At 33.3% G+C, this 15,275-nt stretch overlaps 1 protein-coding gene across 1 annotated transcript in view; it reads left to right on the top strand.

Annotated features, from left to right (window-relative positions):
* The window catches only part of pfklb (phosphofructokinase, liver b), a 30,408-nt gene that overhangs the window by 2,109 nt on the left and 13,024 nt on the right, over window positions 1-15,275 (top strand). The window contains exons 2-14 of the mRNA XM_058790994.1: window positions 1,357-1,430; window positions 1,502-1,579; window positions 4,120-4,309; window positions 5,407-5,572; window positions 6,656-6,700; window positions 7,176-7,284; window positions 7,790-7,885; window positions 7,981-8,073; window positions 8,309-8,434; window positions 10,125-10,189; window positions 10,265-10,328; window positions 11,094-11,137; window positions 14,174-14,276. Coding sequence (XP_058646977.1) covers window positions 1,357-1,430; window positions 1,502-1,579; window positions 4,120-4,309; window positions 5,407-5,572; window positions 6,656-6,700; window positions 7,176-7,284; window positions 7,790-7,885; window positions 7,981-8,073; window positions 8,309-8,434; window positions 10,125-10,189; window positions 10,265-10,328; window positions 11,094-11,137; window positions 14,174-14,276 — 1,253 coding nt within the window. The remainder of the gene's footprint in view (window positions 1-1,356; window positions 1,431-1,501; window positions 1,580-4,119; window positions 4,310-5,406; window positions 5,573-6,655; window positions 6,701-7,175; window positions 7,285-7,789; window positions 7,886-7,980; window positions 8,074-8,308; window positions 8,435-10,124; window positions 10,190-10,264; window positions 10,329-11,093; window positions 11,138-14,173; window positions 14,277-15,275) is intronic.

The raw sequence follows: 15,275 nt of genomic DNA, 5'->3' as shown, positions 1-15,275 counted from the left end.
TGTTTGAGTAGCTTTCCTTTTCATCACTTTGAAACCGTTATGAAAATGTTATTTCTGAATGCTTTTAAATGTTCAAAATGTCCAATCAGACAAATTTCAGAAACCTTCCCGGCTCAAATTTTTTGTTTTGTCAATATTTAATTTTTTCTTAAGAAATACAAAATGTATAGTGATGAAAGCCGAAATATTAAATGTCACCAAATCACAGATGTATATTTAGTGAGTAATGCACTATTTATATATGCATTATAGGGGGGTCAAAATGGTGATTCTCAACTGAGATTCAGAGCCAAATTACAGGAGGGCAAATATGACTTCATAAAGATGACAGCATCATTATTTAATTATGATTGGTTGGTCAATCAATAAAATCTGTTGACTTTAGCAATCTGTGTTGCATTATGTGCCAATGGTGACCATTCAAAAAATGGGAAAAAGCACTTTTCAAGTTTTTTCACCAAAGTTTGCATGCCTGTACCTCAAGAAGTATTAAAGATATCTTAATGCACTTTCAGATTTTGGATCTTAACAAACTTTTCTTTTGGCATCTTCATTTTTAAAGCCCTGTATGGTTCAGCTTCAGAGATATTGTAATCTCAATATGGCTCCAGGAGTAAATTGTACACACTTTCAGTGGCCAAAAACCAAATGTGGGTCACTTTGCACAGAGATAATACTTTATTCCTTTTAAAGAGAAACATCTGAAAAACAAATAATGTTGAAAATAGAAATGTATCTTGTTTTCCTCTATCAAAACAATTGCATTGATCATACCTGGCCTTAGTGCCATAAATACTCTTTTTCTGAAGTGTGCATGCCAGAAGTATGAAAGATAGCTCAATTATGTGATTCTAGATTCTGTTTCTTAATAAATTTGACTTATTTTGACCCCCTCTACAAAATAGCAAATATACGTAAGTGGCATTTAATAATTTGGCTTTCTAATTCATTTATGCATTTCTTTGACGAGAAAAAATATTAACAAAATCACAAAACAACTCTGTTTGAGTTGACATGGAATGACCCCAAATGATGTTATTTTGTTGTTTTTTTCTGATGTATGTGTGTTAGAGAGTGAGTATCTGGTGCATAAGTAATGCATGCACTGACCGTTATGTAACCTGTCATGACCCCTATCTAGTGTGCATGCACATCTCATGCTTCAGTAATTCTGGTATTTGTTTCTGAATTGTTTCCAGATTAAATATGCATTGCTTTTGTGTCACCATATTGCATTACAAAGAGTTTGTCAATGCATTTCTCTTTAGTTGCTGCATTAAGCACAAATTTCAGATGCTCTTTTCAGGGTTGTGTAGAGTGGCGTGAGATGCATGATAACGTGTGTGATTTCTGCAGGTATGAACGCGGCCGTGCGCGCTGTAACACGCATGGGCATTTACGTGGGCGCTAAAGTCTACCTGATTTATGAGGTAAGCAATGTTTCTCTGCATGCACTGAGTCACGGAGCGCTGCTGTCGTACTGATGCATGTGCTTCTCTAGGGTTATCAAGGCCTGGTGGATGGAGGAGATCACATCAAACTCGCCAACTGGCAGAGCGTCACCAACATCATTCAGCTGGTGAGTCTTCATCCGTTTTAATGCATGCTTGTTTTGTTTGTCACATGCATGTGTTATGCTGCCATACGTGCTTCTAGAAGTAAATCCAATGAAACACAATTCAGAAAAAAATGTCAATGTAGAATTCCATGAGGAATTGATTGGATGGAGAAAAAATGTTCGTTAACAAAATGAAGTCAGATGGTAGAAACGGAGGGCTTGAAGAAATGCTAGAGATATGGAGCATTTTAATTAAAGATTATGAAGACAAATGTATTTATTTTTATGCTCTATTTATTTATTTGTATATCAATGTTTTATTTTATATAAATGCTTTATTTATTTTTATATAAATTCTTTAGCTTTTTATATAAATGTTTTTATTTATTTTATGTAAATGTTTTATTTATTTAATTACTTTTATTTATAATATTTATTTGGAATAACATGCACAAATTGATTGAGTGCACAATGCAGGTTTCTATGGCTGTGGAAACCCAGAAAAATAAGTTTATTTTTTTTAAATGTCATGGAAATGAATAAAAGTGTTATTTTTAGTATCAATAATTTAGTGTTATTGTAGTTAATATTTTTTATTTGTATTTTATTTTTGTCTCAATTTTAGTCTTTTTTATATCTTTAATATCTGTTTTTTATTTAATTTAAGTCTAATTTATTTATTAAATATCCATTTTATTATTAGAATTTTTATATCAGTTTTAGTTCTTCAACTTAAAAAATGTTCATCAAGATCAGAGATGTTTAAAATTCTAATTTCCATGCCTGGGAATGTTATGGAAATTAATACAATTTTGGATAATAGTAGATATTTTTTTTTGTTAAATAAAAAAAAAAATTTCTAGTTACACCAAGCTCTAAAATATGTATTCACTAGAAATTGCGTTTTGTGAATGCAAATTATTATACAAATGTCCAATATCAGTATTCAAATCACAATTAAATGGAAAAGTCAATTCCAGGTAGATGTATTGAATGGGTAAACTGGCTCAAATCTGATTTCATATTGATTTTTCACAGCCTTTAATAATCTTATAATGTCAGTTTCTACTCTTTGTAAGGGATTTGTGAGTATTTATACAGGAAACTGTCTGCAGGAAACAGGATTTAGATTAAAGCAGCAGATTACAGCTGCGACCCTCAGCAGTGTTTACATCACAGACAGACTCGTGACACGGTATACACTGGAGGATTTGGCTAAAAACAGTGTGAAAAAACTACAAATTCTTGGCCGAAGCTGAACAAAATTTTTTTTCACCATTGCATAAATTAAAAATGTGCTTTTTACTGTTTTGTCTTACTTTTGAAAGAAAAAATCAATTACAAAACAACAATTAAAAAATATTTACTTAACACTTTGAGTTTAACTTCAAATTAATAAGTTAGTAAAATAATATTTTTTGGCCATTTTTGAGACCCCCTTCTTGAATCAGGCATGTATTTTTTTACTGTACAAATAAATGCGGTCTTGCTGAGCAGAAGAGACTTCTTTTAAAACATTAGAATATATTACAGATCCCAATTTAAACACTATGTGTGAATGTTATAATAAATGTATTTATAGAGCTGGTATTATTATTAATTATTATCATTAATATTGTCTTACTTTTTATTTTATTTTACAGAACAACAGTAAAATTACATTACTAACATTTATGAATGTTGATGGAGCTTTTATTTTGGCGGAACCCCGCAGGAAGATCTCAGTGCTTGTTTTTGTTGACAGCAGCAGATTCGGTGCATCACTGTGTCGTTAGTAACCCTTTGAAATAACCAGTAATTATTTAAAATTTTTTGGAAAAGTGTGTGAAAAATTGTGTTTTATGGTCAGCCACAATTGTGTGCACTGAATTAATATCTGCAGACATAAAAATTATTACATATCTCAGCCCAGCTATTTTTAACAGTTTGATCAAATTCTAGGGTTATGCATAAAAAACCCTTATACAGCACTGACAGGAATACTGAGATAAAAGACAAAAAAAAATTTTTTTGTAACATACATCATCATCATCATCAAGTGCTACGAGTATTAAAACTTTAACTTATTTGTAACATTTAAACTTTTAATTTAGTGCAATATTTTGTCATTGCAACACTGTCAATCTTCACTAACAACTGCAATTGGGTTTAAATGTAAACCTAAGTTCACTATTATCACTATTGTGACCATCAAGATGTTTACTCGCTCTATGACCACACTCAACAAAACTGAATATATGTGAATGCATATATTAATACTAGACGCCTTAAAGATAACGTGTACCAAAAATCTTTGTCATATCTTTATGTTAACATACTTTGTTATGCTTTGATGCAGCCATCATCATCTCAAGGTGCAAACTGTAAATAAACCGCTCTGGTCATGTGACAATTTGCACTAATCATGTGAAACTGCACGTATTTAATTGCGACCCTTTATTTTTTCCATATTTGTGCACTAAAACATCAGTCAGTAAGGTTTTTAGAGCTTTATTCGAGTGCTTTATTGAAGGTGGAGTGCAGTGCTTTATCTGACCCACGGATGTTGTGATTGTGGTCAGGGCGGCACCATCATCGGCAGCGCTCGCTGTAAAGCCTTCACCACGCGCGAGGGCCGTCTGTCCGCGGCGTTTCACCTGCTCCAGCGCGGCATCACTAACCTGTGTGTGTGCGGCGGAGACGGCAGCCTGACCGGAGCCAACATCTTCCGCAGCGAGTGGAGCGACCTGCTGGCTGAACTCATGCAGCAAGGTACTCTCTTACAAATAAAGGTGGTTCACAGCGATGCCATGAAGAACCATTCAGTCAAAGCTTTTAACATATGTCCAGTTTATTGTTATTCACTTTTATTTCAGTTTCAGTCTTTTGTTTTAGTAATTAATAGTGTTTTTTATTATTATAAAAGTCTATTATTTTGTCTCTTATTTCTTAAATTAATTTAGTTTCAATTTCAGTTATTTCCAGTTAGTCATTTTGTTCCTTGTGGTATTTCTTTTAAATTTTTTTGTAATTAATATTATTATTATTATTTTAATACTTCTGTTTAAATAACTGAAAAATAAGAAAAAAAAATCAGTTATTTTCAGTTTAGTAATTTTATTGTTTTGTTTTTTGGTCATTTTTATTACTATTTTTAAAAAAAATTTAAATTAATTTTTGTTTCAGTCCAGTTATTTTTTTGTCATTTTGTTGTGTTTTTTGTCATTTTTAGTAGTTATTGTTTTTGAAAAAAAAAAATCTGTTATTTCCAGTTTAGTAATTTTATTTATTTATTTATTTATTTATTTATTGACATTTTTATTACTATTTTTTTTTTTGTTATTAATTTTGGTTTCAGTTATTTATAGTTGTAATTTTAGTAATTTAGTTTTGTTTATCATTTTTATTTAGTTTTTTAAAATGTCTTTTTTGTTCATTTTTACTTCAGTTTCAGTTCTGTTTTTTGTAGTTTTAGCAATTGTTTTGTTTGTTGTAATTCATTTTTATTTCAGTTATTTTCAGTCCAACTTAAACTAAAAAAAAAAGAGAAATCTTGGCGTGGAGAATATCTGAAATAAAATAAGTGAAATGTTTCAACACCTCATTATGTTTTTTAATGGTTTTGTTTTAGATTTAGTTAATGATAACAAACTGCGTCTGTATGAGACTGAAACCAGGTCCTGCTGGTCTGCAGGTTTTCAGCAGATCTTGAGACAGAGCCGGATCTCTTTTCTGTGTCACGCTCCACTAGCTTCAGTACAGCAGCATCAATAGCGTTTCTGTTCGCTCTCCATTAGAAGCTGCCAAGAGCCTCCATCACTGAGCAACAGAGCGAACGAACAGGAGCTGATGTGGTTTGTGTGTTTCAGGCCGGATCACAGACTCGCTGGCGCAGCAGCACAAGCATCTGAACATCGTGGGTCTGGTGGGATCCATCGATAATGATTTCTGTGGAACCGACATGACGATCGGAGCCGATTCTGCTCTGCATCGGATCATGGAAGTTATTGATGCAATCACCACCACGGCACAAAGGTTAAACACACACACACACACACACACACACACACACACAGCCAAGAGACACACAGCTAACAATTAACTCTTGCCAAGAAATGAATGCAAGTTATGCAAATCATAAAAATCATAATCTGACCTTCACTGACCTCAGCAATACCAGATCTTCATCTCATGATGACTTTCACATCAATGGAAAATTTACTTTCACTTTTTTTCAAAGATGTGCAATATCCCTTACATTAAATAACTAATGATAATTATTATTATTATTATTTTTATTATTGTTACTAATAACATATTAAAATTACTTAATATTAGTAATAATAATAATAATTATTATTGTTGTTATTAATAATAATCTTATTGCTACTTGCTGCTAAATGTAAATATTAAAATTAATAATATTAATATTAAATATTTTACTGTTGGGCTAGGGCTGCACTTTGTGTTGATATCAATTTGGCTATATAATAATAATACTAACTATTATTATTATTATTATTATACATTTTTACAGTTAATAAGTAATATTATTATTTTTACTTTCACTTTTTTCTCATATTATGTGCAATATTCCTCACATTAAATAACTAACCATACTAACATTCAGTAAGATTTTTTTTCCTTATTTTGGAAACAAATTAATGCTTTTATTCATCAAGGATGGATTAAATTGATCGAAAGTAACAGTAAAAACCATATATAATGTTAGAAAAGATTTCTATTTGAAATAGATGCTGTTTTTCTGAACTTTCTATTAATCTGTGAATCCTGACAAATAAATGTATCACGGTTTCCACAAAAATATTGTGCAGCAACTGTTTTCAACATTGATAATAATCAGAAATGTTTGTTGAGCAGTAAATCAGCATATTAGAATGATTTCTGAAGATCATGTGACACTGAAGACTGCAGTAATGATGTTGAAAATACAGCTGCGCATCACAGAAATAAATTACAGTTTAGCACATATTCACATAGAAAATAGCTATTTAAAACTATAATAATATTTCACTGTTTTTACTGTAATTTTGATCAAATAACCACAGCCTTGCTGAGCAGAATTGACTCTCACTCGTGTGTTTGTGTTGTTTTCAGTCATCAGAGGACGTTTGTGCTGGAGGTGATGGGACGTCACTGCGGGTACGTCATGTTCACTGGGCTGTTTTATTCTTCAGAAGGGAGTCTGGTCTGATCCGGTCTGATCCAGTCTGGTCTGGTCTGATCCGGTCTGGTCTGATCTGATCCGGTCTGATCCAGTCTGGTCTGATCCGGTCTGGTCTGGTCTGATCTGATGTGATCTGATCCGGTCTGGACGGGTCTGATCTGGTCTGATCCGGTCTGATCCAGTCTGATCCAGTCTGGTCTGATCCGGTCTGGTCTGATCCGGTCTGGTCTGATCCGGTCTGGTCTGGTCTGATCCGGTCTGGTCTGATCCGGTCTGGTCTGATCCGGTCTGGTCTGGTCTGGTCTGATCTGATCTGATCTGATCTGATCCGGTCTGATCCAGTCTGGTCTGATCCGGTCTGGTCTGATCTGATGTGATCTGATCTGATGTGATCTGATCCGGTCTGGACGGGTCTGATCTGGTCTGATCCGGTCTGGTCTGGTTCTGCAGGTATCTGGCGGTGGTCTCCGCTCTGGCGTCTGGTGCAGACTGGCTCTTCATCCCCGAGGCTCCGCCGGAGGACGGATGGGAGGATCACATGTGCGCTCGACTCGGAGAGGTGAGACGCCACAGTTTGGCCAAAATGTTATGATTATATGTGACCCTGCAACACAGAAGCAGTCATAAGCAGCACAGCTATATTTGCAGCAATAGCCAATACATTATATGGCTCAAAATGATACATTTGTCTTTTATGCCAAAAATCATTAGAATATTAAGTAAAGATCATGTTCCATGAAGATATTTAGTAAATTTCTTACCGTAAATATATCAAAACTTCATTTTTGATTAGTAATATGCATTGCTAAGAACTTCATTTGAACAACTTTAAAGGTGATTTTCTCAATATTTAGATGTTTTTGCTCCTCAGATTCCAGATTTACAAATAGTTGTATCTCAGACAAATATTGTCCGATCATAACAAACCATACATCAATGGAAAGATTATTTATTCAGCTTATTTATTCACAAAAATGGACTCTTATGTCTGGTTTTGTGGTCTAGGGTCACATTTTAGGTTGTAGAAATCACTTGACTCTGAATGAATGTGTGTGGTTTTGCAGAGCCGCAGTAAAGGCTCTCGTCTGAACATCGTGATCATCGCAGAAGGAGCCATCGACAAACACGGCCAGCTGATCTCCTCCAACTACATCAAAGACGTGAGACTCTCAGACGGAGCGGTTTGCCAGTTCTGTGATGATTTGAGCCTGTTGTTCACGTGTGTGTGTGTGTGTGTGTGTGTGTGTGTGTGTAGCTGGTGGTTCAGCGGTTGGGTTACGACACGCGGGTCACTGTCCTGGGTCACGTTCAGAGAGGAGGAACACCGTCCGCTTTTGATCGAGTCCTGGTGAGTGCATTAAAAAAGTCATATTAATTAAATTTATTATGCAGGGCTCGACAGTGCGAGCATTTCACGCGCATTTGCAACTAAAAAGTCACCTTTATTTATACAGCGCTTTCAGCAATACAGATTGTGTCAAAGCAGCTTTACAGTATCAAATAGGAAATAGTGTGTCAGTAATGCAATATATATGTAATGTATGATGCTCTCTCAGTGTCAGTGTGTTGATGTTTGTGTGTAGAGCAGTAAGATGGGCGTGGAGGCCGTGGTGGCTCTGCTGGAGGCGACTCCGGAGACGTCGGCGTGTGTGATCGGTCTGTCCGGGAATCAGGCCATGCGTCTGCCGCTCATGGAGTGTGTGAACATGGTGAGTCACTCGCCAAACACGCATGACCTTTGACCTCTGGGGTGTATTCCAGAAAGCAGGTTGTGAGACATGCCCGGGTGTGTTTGAGGATAAGCGAGTGGATAACCTCAGCATACGCTTCCAAAATCAGAGGTTACTTTCAGGGTATGTAAGTAACCATAGCAACGTGCTCTCTGAATATATATATATATATATATATATGTACATATAATATGTTTTTTTTTTAAATATAAAAAAAATATATATATCAAAAGCATTTTTTGCAGTGTAGAGGGTCAAGTGTGTATGTGTGTTTTTTTTTGTTTTAATAAGAAAAAAATAATAATAAATTATATTTATTAATTTTTTATTTTTTTTTATTAAAAAAAAAAAAAACACACACACTTGACCCTCTACACTGCAAAAAAATGCTTTTCTTACTTAGATTTTTTTGTCTTGTTTCCAGCCAAAATATCTTAAAATTCTTAAATTAAGGAGGACTTTCTAGACAAGTAAAAATTATTGTCTTGTTTTCAGAAAAAAACATGTCAAAATTAAGTGAGTTTTTGCTTGAAACAAGCAAAATAATCTTGTTTTCTGTTTGAAATAAGATCTTTTTTTTTTACCCCATTGGCAGATTATTTAGCTTGTTCTAAGCAAAAACTCACTTAATTTTGACTTATCAAGACAATAATTTTTACTTATCTAGAAAGTCCTCCTTAATTTAAGAATTTTAAGATATTTTGGCTGGAAACAAGACAAAAAATCTAAGTAAAAAAAGCATTTTTTGCAGTGTATCAATTGCATATTTATTCTCTAACTGCTAGTTTTTCCTTAAAAACTAACACTAGCTTTCTTTTTCTATTCTATCTACTTGTTTCTTAAAAAAAGAAAAAACACTAGGTTTCTTTTTTCTATATGTGACCCTGGACCACAAAACCAGTCTTAAGTGCCAATTTTTCGAAATTAAGATTTATACATCATCTGAAAGCTGAATAAATAATCTTTCCATTGATGTATGGTTTGTTGGACAATATTTGTCTGAGATACAACTATTTGAAAATCTGGAATCTGAGGGAGCAAAAAAATCAAAATATTGAGAAAATCACCTTTAAATTTGTTCGAATGAAGTCTTTAGCAATGCATATTACTAATCAAAAATTAAGTTTTGATATATTTACGTTAAGAAATTTACTAAATATCTTCATGGAACATGATCTTTACTTAATATCCTAATGATTTTTGGCATAAAAGAAAAATGTATAATTTTGACCCATACAATGTATTGTTGGTTATTGCTACAAATATAGCTGCTGCTTATGACTGCTTTTGTGCTGCAGGGTCACATATACTATCTACTTGTTTTCTTTTAAAATAAACAAAAAAACCTTGCTACGTGTACTTGTTATAGCACTTGCACTTGGTAATGTTTAATTTATTATATATATTTATTACATTTTATATTATCTCACACATGGATTGGCATTTTCTATAATGTATTTCTATAATAAAAATACATATCTGATATGACTTAATATATAATTAGCATCAAACAAACAAAATAATTCTCAAGGATTAAAGAGTAAACGGGGAAAAAAAGCAAAATTATTGCACAACCATCAATTAAGTGGCGATATGCACGAAGCAGGAAAATGAACAAAAGAAGAAGAAAGAAACAATGTAAGTTTGTGCTTCTGTTGTGTTTTTGTAGACGAAAGAGGTTCAGAAAGCCATGAACGAGAAGAGGTTTGAAGAGGCCATTCAGCTGCGTGGAAAGTGAGTTTTGTTCATTCGTTTGCTCGTTTGTTAATGAATCTGTGAGATGGTTCACTGATTGTTGCCTCGTTGCAGGAGTTTTGAGAACAACTGGAACACGTACAAGCTTTTAGCTCATCAGAAGCCAGCTCTGTCAAAGGTAACGGAGCCTTCAGACACGATATACTTTCTTTTTGCTTGTTTTTTTAAAAAGTCAACATTAAAAATCAACAAAAAAATCACAATTGACACTATTTACTTCCATAATAAATGTCTTTGATCTTAAAGTTTAGTTTTTTTTTTTTATATTAAACTAAAACTTTATTTGTCTCTGAAAACTCATATTTGTGAATTCATATTTTATTTATATTTTTTAAAGGGTCACTCCACCCCAAAATGAAAATTGTCATTAATCACTTACTCCCATGTAATGAGAATCAAAATGATGCTGCGCTGTGTTATATTATAGATATATTATTATTATTATTATTATATTTATCTGTATGTACATTTAATTTTTATTAAACGTCATATGTGTGTGTTATATAAACTGTATTTATAAAAATGCATGTTCAACTGAAATATACAGTTTTAAAAAAAAGATTTACACGTTTTACGTTAAAGATTTAGTACAATGTAACTATTTTATGTGGATACAAATATATATATATATATATATATAATCAACTTTAGAATATTAAAGCATGTATGTAAATAAATGTGTACATATAATTTATTTGTATATATATATATATATATATATATAAATATAAATAATTTAATATTACATTTAATATTATAATTACAATTTATTTAAGTACTAAAGATTACATCTTTGTATTTATTTAAACTGTGTATTCATCTAAAATATGTTATGTATTTTTTATAAATATATCTAAATCAGTTCTTTACCGTGTTTGTGTAGAGTAATCACTCGATGGCGATCCTGAACGTCGGCGCTCCGGCTGCGGGATGAACGCCGCTGTGAGGTCCGCGGTTCGAGTGGGACTCGCTCAGGGTCACAGGGTTTACACCGTCCACGACGGCTTCGAGGGTCTGGCCAAAGACGCGGTGAGGACCGCAGACTTGTGTGTGTGTGTGTCTGTCTGTGTCTGTCTGTGTGTCTGTCTGTCTGTGTCTCTGTGTGTGTCTCTGTGTGTGTCTCTGTGTGTTAGGGATGGGTGATATGGGCTTAAAAGTATATCACGATATTTCTGGTATTTTATTGCGATAACGATATCAATGACGATAATTCAGGAATCCTGTTTCTTTAGAGAAAAGTATTATGTTTCCTATTTTTACTCAGAATAGGGTGTTGTGAGCATTACTGAGTACATGTTTTGACTGTTTAATTCACACTGGAAACTCCACATATGTTTATCTGTGTTCTTCAATCTTGGGTATTTTTTATAAGGAAATTATATGTATAATGCAATGCTAATCGACATAGCCTTTATCACTGTATATAATACTATCATTCTGTAATATGAAACCATGTCTGGTCACAAAAGAAGTTAATTCAAACACTCAACTATGTTATTAAGTTAATTTGGACAAATGCATGTAAATAAATGATATCTTTGTTGGACATCAGGTTTGTAAACAGGCTCATACACATGCAAAACTGTATCACACACATGCTACTGTAGTACATTTATTCAAAACGATTTTTTTGTGTGTGCACAGTACAGCCCTAACCAAACCAGTTCCAGACTGTAGAAGGAGCTCCTCATCAAGGTTATTATAGTGTGTGTGTGTGTGTGTGTGTGTCTGTGTGTGTGTGTGTATATATATATATATAATCAACTTTAGAATATTAAAGCATGTATGTAAATAAATGTGTACATATAATTTATTTGTATATATATATATATATATATATATATATATATATAAATAATTTAATATTACATTTAATATTATAATTACAATTTATTTAAGTACTAAAGATTACATCTTTGTATTTATTTAAACTGTGTATTCATCTAAAATATGTTATGTATTTTTATAAATATATCTAAATCAGTTCTTTACCGTGTTTGTGTAGAGTAATCACCGATGGCGATCCTGAACGCCGGCGCTCCGGCTGCGGGATGAACGCCGCTGTGAGGTCCGCGGTTCGAGTGGGACTCGCCAGGGTCACAGGGTTTACACCGTCCACGACGGCTTCGAGGGTCTGGCCAAAGACGCGTGAGGACCGCAGACTTGTGTGTGTGTGTCTGTCTGTCTGTCTGTCTGTCTGTCTGTCTGTCTGTGTCTCTGTGTGTGTCTCTGTGTGTGTCTCTGTGTGTTAGGGATGGGTGATATGGGCTTAAAAGTATATCACGATATTTCTGGTATTTTATTGCGATAACGATATCAATGACGATAATTCAGGAATCCTGTTTCTTTAGAGAAAAGTATTATGTTTCCTATTTTTACTCAGAATAGGGTGTTGTGAGCATTACTGAGTACATGTTTTGACTGTTTAATTCACACTGGAAACTCCACATATGTTTATCTGTGTTCTTCAATCTTGGGTATTTTTTTTATAAGGAAATTATATGTATAATGCAATGCTAATCGACATAGCCTTTATCACTGTATATAATACTATCATTCTGTAATATGAAACCATGTCTGGTCACAAAAAGAAGTTAATTCAAAAACTCAACTGTTATTAAGTTAATTTGGACAAAAAGCATGTCAATAAATGATATCTTTGTTGGACAACAGGTTTGTAAACAGGCTCATACACATGCAAAACTGTATCACACACATGCTACTGTAGTACATTTATTCAGAACGATTGTTTTGTGTGCACAGTACAGCCCTAACCAAACCAGTTCCAGACTGTAGAAGGAGCTCCTCATCAAGGTTATTATAGTTTTTTTTTTTTTTTTTTCGTTTTATTTTAATATCGTTTTCAAATTTGCTATGAAATTTAGTTTAGTTTTTATTTGTTTCATTAATATTTTTGTTAGTTTTTTTTTTTGTGCGCACATTTTTATTTAGTTTTAGTTTCAGTTTTAATTAAAGTATAGCAGAATCAACAGATCACTTCCAGAGTGAAGGCCAAAGAAAGACTTAGCATAATTTAACCTTAGTGAGGCAAACGTTTATAGCGACAAAATTATCCCATGCTGAGATTGATAGATGGTAAAAGTAGCCTATACAAATATAATATATAGAATTTTTCTTCTTCTGTTAATTATCATGTTGTGTATCTGTTTTTCTTCAAAACACCAACTTGCCTAATGATGGTTTGATTGCTTGTGTTATATGAGAAAATTAATAAGTTTGCCTACCTGATGTTGTAGATTAATGCGGAAAGCGGTTCGCTCGGGACTCGCAGTCTTTATGGGGTGAGCCAAGGGGTGAGAACGTAATGATTACAAAAACGATCATTTATTTTTGTTAATTATTATTTTATTTCAGTTAGTTAATCAATAACTGTTGTTAGTTTCGTTTCGCTTATCAAATATTTTGACATTTTTATTTTATTTCAGTTTATGAAATTGTTTTTCCATCAATCGCTTTTCTCTTAGTTTTATTTTTCGTTTAAAATAACCTTGCTCCTCATTTAGCGATAAACTCCTCAATTTCAAGTCTACCTTCAACAACTATATGTCAACAACTAGACTTTATCGTTATTATCGCTGGAAGACACATTTTTATCGTGGGGAGAATTTTTAACGGCATATCGCATAACGATAAGATATCGCCCATCCCTACTGTGTGTGTGTGTCTCTATGTGTGTGTGTGTGTGTGTATGTATGTATGTATATGTGTGTGTGTGTGTATATATATATATATATATATATATATATAAATAATTTAATATTACATTTAATATTATAATTACAATTTATTTAAGTACTAAAGATTACATCTTTGTATTTATTTAAACTGTGTATTCATCTAAAATATGTTATGTATTTTTATAAATATATCTAAATCAGTTCTTTACCGTGTTTGTGTAGAGTAATCACTCGATGGCGATCCTGAACGCCGGCGCTCCGGCTGCGGGATGAACGCCGCTGTGAGATCCGCGGTTCGAGTGGGACTCGCTCAGGGTCACAGGGTTTACACCGTCCACGACGGCTTCGAGGGTCTGGCCAAAGACGCGGTGAGGACCGCAGACTTGTGTGTGTGTGTCTGTCTGTCTGTCTGTCTGTCTGTCTGTCTGTCTGTGTCTCTGTGTGTGTCTGTGTGTGTCTCTGTGTGTTAGGGATGGGTGATATGGGCTTAAAAGTATATCACGATATTTCTGGTATTTTATTGCGATAACGATATCAATGACGATAATTCAGGGAATCCTGTTTCTTTAGAGAAAAGTATTATGTTTCCTATTTTTACTCAGAATAGGGTGTTGTGAGCATTACTGAGTACATGTTTTGACTGTTTAATTCACACTGGAAACTCCACATATGTTTATCTGTGTTCTTCAATCTTGGGTATTTTTTTTATAAGGAAATTATATGTATAATGCAATGCTAATCGACATAGCCTTTATCACTGTATATAATACTATCATTCTGTAATATGAAACCATGTCTGGTCACAAAAAGAAGTTAATTCAAACACTCAACCATGTTATTAACTTAATTTGGACAAATGCATGTAAATAAATGATATCTTTGTTGGACATCAGGTTTGTAAACAGGCTCATACACATGCAAAACTGTATCACACACATGCTACTGTAGTACATTTATTCAAAACGATTTTTTTTGTGTGTGCACAGTACAGCCCTAACCAAACCAGTTCCAGACTGTAGAAGGAGCTCCTCATCAAGGTTATTATAGTTTTTTTTTTTTTTCGCTTTATTTTAATATCGTTTTCAAATTTGCTATGAAATTTAGTTTAGTTTTATTTGTTTCATTAATATTTTTGTTAGGTTTTTTTTTTTTGTGCGCACATTTTTATTTAGTTTTATATAGTTAGTTTCAGTTTTAATTAAAGTATAGCAGAATCAACAAATCACTTCCAGAGTGAAGGCCAAAGAAAGACTTTGCATAATTTAACCTTAGTGAGGCAAACGTTTATAGCGACAAAATTATCCCATGCTGAGATTGATAGATGGTAAAAGTAGCCTATACAAATATAATATATAGAATTTTTCTTC

Source organism: Onychostoma macrolepis, chromosome 11, assembly GCF_012432095.1.
Source record: "Onychostoma macrolepis isolate SWU-2019 chromosome 11, ASM1243209v1, whole genome shotgun sequence".
NCBI lineage: Eukaryota > Metazoa > Chordata > Actinopteri > Cypriniformes > Cyprinidae > Onychostoma > Onychostoma macrolepis.
This window is presented reverse-complemented; position numbering and strand designations above follow the sequence as displayed.